Raw genomic sequence first — 3,973 nt, 5'->3', positions numbered from 1 at the left:
GCTGCACAGCGCAGTAGTACACAGCAGAGTCTGTCACTGCAGCAGAGGAGATCGTGATGGACATTTCTTCGTTGCTTCCTTTAAATGTCATCCTGTCCAGACTTTCTGCTCCACCTGAAGGTGAGTGAGACTTCAGGAACTCTGGATGTTTTCCTGGATTTTGTCGATACCAGAATAAATAATCAGCTGAATCTTTGGTGTAACTGCAGGTCAGAGTAGCAGAGCTGCCCTCTGAACTGAACTCCTCAGTCTTCCCTGCAGTGAGTTGTTGACAGTTTACAGCTGAAGGAAGAAAAAAGTGATATAAGTGAAGAACAACAAGGATCAGATTATTCTCTGAAAGACTCCAACCAACCTGATCCAGTGATCAGAACCAGCAGAGAGAATCCAGATGTGAGCAGAGACAGCATGTTGAGCAGAGTTAATGTTGGAGAGCTGAGCTGAAGGAGGAAGTTTGAGTCTCTAGAGTTCAGGGACAGATCAGCTCCTCCTCTTCCTCCTCTTCCTCTTGGCTAACAGACTCAGTTTCTGCTGCTTTGTGATGGAAATATAAAGTTTTTTTTCAGATGATAAAATACCTAAAATAAAGACTTCTCTCAATCAGAAGAAGTTACAGAGCAAAGTGTCTAGATATCTTCTCATTACGACTCTGCTGCTTATTGAAGAGGACAGTTTGATCCTAATGAGGAAAAAGTTTGGAGTTTTGGGTCAATCAGCAAATATGTGTTGGATAACAAAGTTTCTTTATGAGATATTGATCAGAACCAGGAAGCTGTTGGTTTTTTGTATGAAGATCTATGATCATATTTCTAAGTGTGGTCTGCCAGTTAGAAGCAGACTGTTTGTCTCTTCATGAAAAATATCCTGAAGTGATTTCAGATCAAACATTCCCTGCTGTTTGCTTCAGAGCAGAAATATTAGAGAAACCTTTAAAAGCTGTGGGATCATCGTTAGAATGAATGATTTCAGATCTATGGTGAAACATAACCCGACTCCTAAATATGTGGAAGTTTATCTCCAACATGGCCAGAGGTCTGCAGTAACAGAGACATTTACTGGACCAAAGTTCAGTTTTTCACAGTTTGCACTTTGAGTAGAATTTATTTGGAAATGTTTTTAAAGACTCTCGTTTGTCGTTTGGTCTATTTTATTTCACTAATACAGTAAAATTATGTGCTACACCCAGCAGGTGGCGATATTCAGCTCTAAACCAGCTGCCGGGAGGAGAAGAAGAATCCTTTTTGTCCTGCTTGGGTTTCCTTATGGAGGATCATCGTCACGTTGGTCAGCAGCTGCTAAATGCAGGTCAGAATATAATATTCTAATTATTAAACTATTAACATTTAGGCTGATGAAATAGTTTCCAACCTGCCATCAGAGCTGATCACGTCTCTGGACCTCAAACCTGCAGCAGGTTTAGTTTCTGAGTTCATCACCTTAACGGCTGCAGAGCATCTTCCTTTGGTCTAATTATGACCAAATTATTCCATCTCATCCTTTACTTGCTAAATATTAATTTGTTTCTTATATTATGAAAACTTACATTTTAGGAAAGCCTTGTTCTAGAGCCTTTGTTGCTCACCATGTATATTTTTTATTTACTCCATATATCTGACTGATGGTCTAACTGAACAAACTGCTTTAATATCAGTATCAATAATATCTGAGATGTTCGGATCATTTATCGGTTCCTTCATTAATGCTGACGGGTCACTAAGACTTTTATCATGCCAAGTTAAGCAGTTGTAGTAAAACTGAGAACATGCTAGCTCATGTTAAATGCTGGTAACCATGGTAACCAGTGAGCAGCACTCGACTCATTTAAGACTTTAGACCTTCAGACTCTTAGTCCGTTTGTTCTATTAATAAACTTCAAACTGTTTTCTACAAATGTGTTTCTAGTAACAAATATCATTTCCAAATAATTGAACGAGTGGAAATATTACAAACTACACGTAAAAAGCTCGGAGTGAACCATTTCCACCCAAGAGCTCCTTAATTAGTCACTTAATTGGTGACAATAGAAACTAACTGAGCTCGTAATCAGGATTTCAGAGGCGCTGGTTCAAATCCCTGGCTGAGTGAGGCTGTGGTCCCTGGGCATGACACTTCACCGAGCGCCGCCGTGTATTAGATATAGATGTGATGACCCAGATGGGTGCAGAGCGGCAGCCATGCTGCCACCACCGACTGAAACTGAAGAGTGACTGAATAGTGCGTGCCATCATAAAGAGACCAGAAAAGAACCGTATAACACTAGAGACATTATTATTGTATATTTGGAGTTATACATCTGTCCAATAAGCTTCCAGTTTTTAAATACTTTCACTACTGAAGTATTATTGAAACCACATACTCAGTAGTACTTTGGCAGAACTATTGGACTATTATTTAACCAGGAGGATCAGCTCTTTGACTCAGGTAATGAAACTGAGAGCTTTATCCACTAGTAGCTGCTCGTTGGAACCAGTGGGTTTACTAACTGGTTCCATTGGTTTTCACTGACTTCTGCCAGTTTGAACCAGGTGGAGATGCTGCTGCTTCAGGTTAGTTTGGCTCCAGTAGCTGCAGCTCATCTTAATGTAACCTGATGTACGAGGCCCTCTAGTGGCCGCTGTGGAGTACTGCAGGTTTTTGCACAGGGTTCTGGTGTTTCCTGTCACTGTGGGCTGCAGAGCGCAGTAGTACACAGCAGAGTCTGACGGACGGAGATCCTGGATCGTCAGGTTGAAGGATTTCTTGGTTTTATTGAGGTCAGCATCAAATCTGCTGCTGTTGAACTCTGGAGCTTTATATGTTGTCGATGTTTGTTGCTTCAGCATGTACTGTGGAAAACTGTTTTCCTCCAGCTTGTACCAGAACAATGTAGGCGTCACAGAGATGCTCTCATAATTACATCCCAGAATCCGAGTTTCTCCTGCAGCAGCAACAACTTCTCTTTCTGTCTGCGTCACTGAGTCTCCTTTACACTCTGGGGAAGAACAGAACATACAGAGGAAGAGATGGATCAATAGAGATGATTGATTAAAGGAGAACAATCAGCAGCTTTCCAGACTTCTCCTCCATGTGGAGGAAACATGTTGATCTTTGTATCTTACCAGAGAAAAGAGCAGCCAGAATAATCCACAGCCAATGTTCCATCTGTCCAACAAGGTTTAAACCAGCAGGAGAAAGCAGCTGATGTTCAACATTCAGTCTGACTGTTGTTCTCTTCACAGCACCACTTCTTATTGACACGATGCTGGAGCACAGAGCACAAGGAGAGCGCCGCCTGCTGGACCAGGTCGCCCCCTGGTGGAGAGGAAGCAGGTTTGGTGGATCAGATGTTACAAACTCTGCTTGTTACAAATCTTAGAAAAAAGTGACCCAGTCTGCATGTCCAGCAGGAGACGGTTAAGATTCTGTGATTTAGTCCAGAAGGATGGATTTAAATTCTCCTTCCAGCTGATTGAAGCTGATTTAGTAAAACAATTAATGTTCTCCTGACCTCACTTCTTGTTTTTCTGTCTGTCTAGATAAACCAAGATAGAAATATGTGGAGTTTGCCTGCTTGGGCGGCACACAAAAGCCATTTTAAAGAATCAATAACCAGTTTATGGCAGAGAAACATAACTGTGCTTGGTGTGAACCGGCAGCAGAACAACACTAGAGACGCCACAGGTTCCTTTTATTGATGCATGCTCAGATCAATTCACAGATGTAAGAGCACAGAAAACAAAAAAACAGATTAACGACCTCATACATTTAATCTAAACTCCTCCGTAAATGTCTCTCTAACGTTGGTTTCACCATGAAGGACACAAAGCAGAGAGACACCAACGGTTGTCTCTCTGCTTTGTCTGTTCAACGGTTTTTATGCACAGTTTGAAGTTTCACATTAGAAAAGGTTGAAAGAAAAGGCAACATTCAAACTGAGCTCCTCAGTTTCATTGTTATTGTCACTGACTTTTCTAAAGGACTTCATGCTCTAAAG

General features: G+C 41.4%; 2 gene segments (V, D, J or C); both read right to left on the bottom strand.

Annotated features, from left to right (window-relative positions):
• The window catches only part of LOC106943067 (Ig kappa chain V-I region CAR-like), a 4,880-nt gene extending 4,422 nt beyond the window's left edge, over nt 1-458 (bottom strand). Inside the window, 2 exon segments of the V gene segment in view lie at nt 1-282; nt 356-458. Coding sequence covers nt 1-282; nt 356-410 — 337 coding nt within the window.
• A 2,025-nt stretch (nt 459-2,483) lies between these two features.
• Nucleotides 2,484-3,220, bottom strand: LOC106943066 (T-cell receptor alpha chain V region CTL-F3-like). The segment is given in 2 exon segments: nt 2,484-2,971; nt 3,099-3,220. Coding segments are annotated over 2 exon segments (516 nt in total).
• Between the last annotated feature and the right edge of the window lie 753 nt (nt 3,221-3,973).

Source organism: Poecilia latipinna, unplaced genomic scaffold (assembly GCF_001443285.1).
Source record: "Poecilia latipinna isolate Pla-1442-1.1 unplaced genomic scaffold, P_latipinna-1.0 Scaffold4846, whole genome shotgun sequence".
Taxonomy (NCBI): Eukaryota; Metazoa; Chordata; class Actinopteri; order Cyprinodontiformes; family Poeciliidae; genus Poecilia; species Poecilia latipinna.
This window is presented reverse-complemented; position numbering and strand designations above follow the sequence as displayed.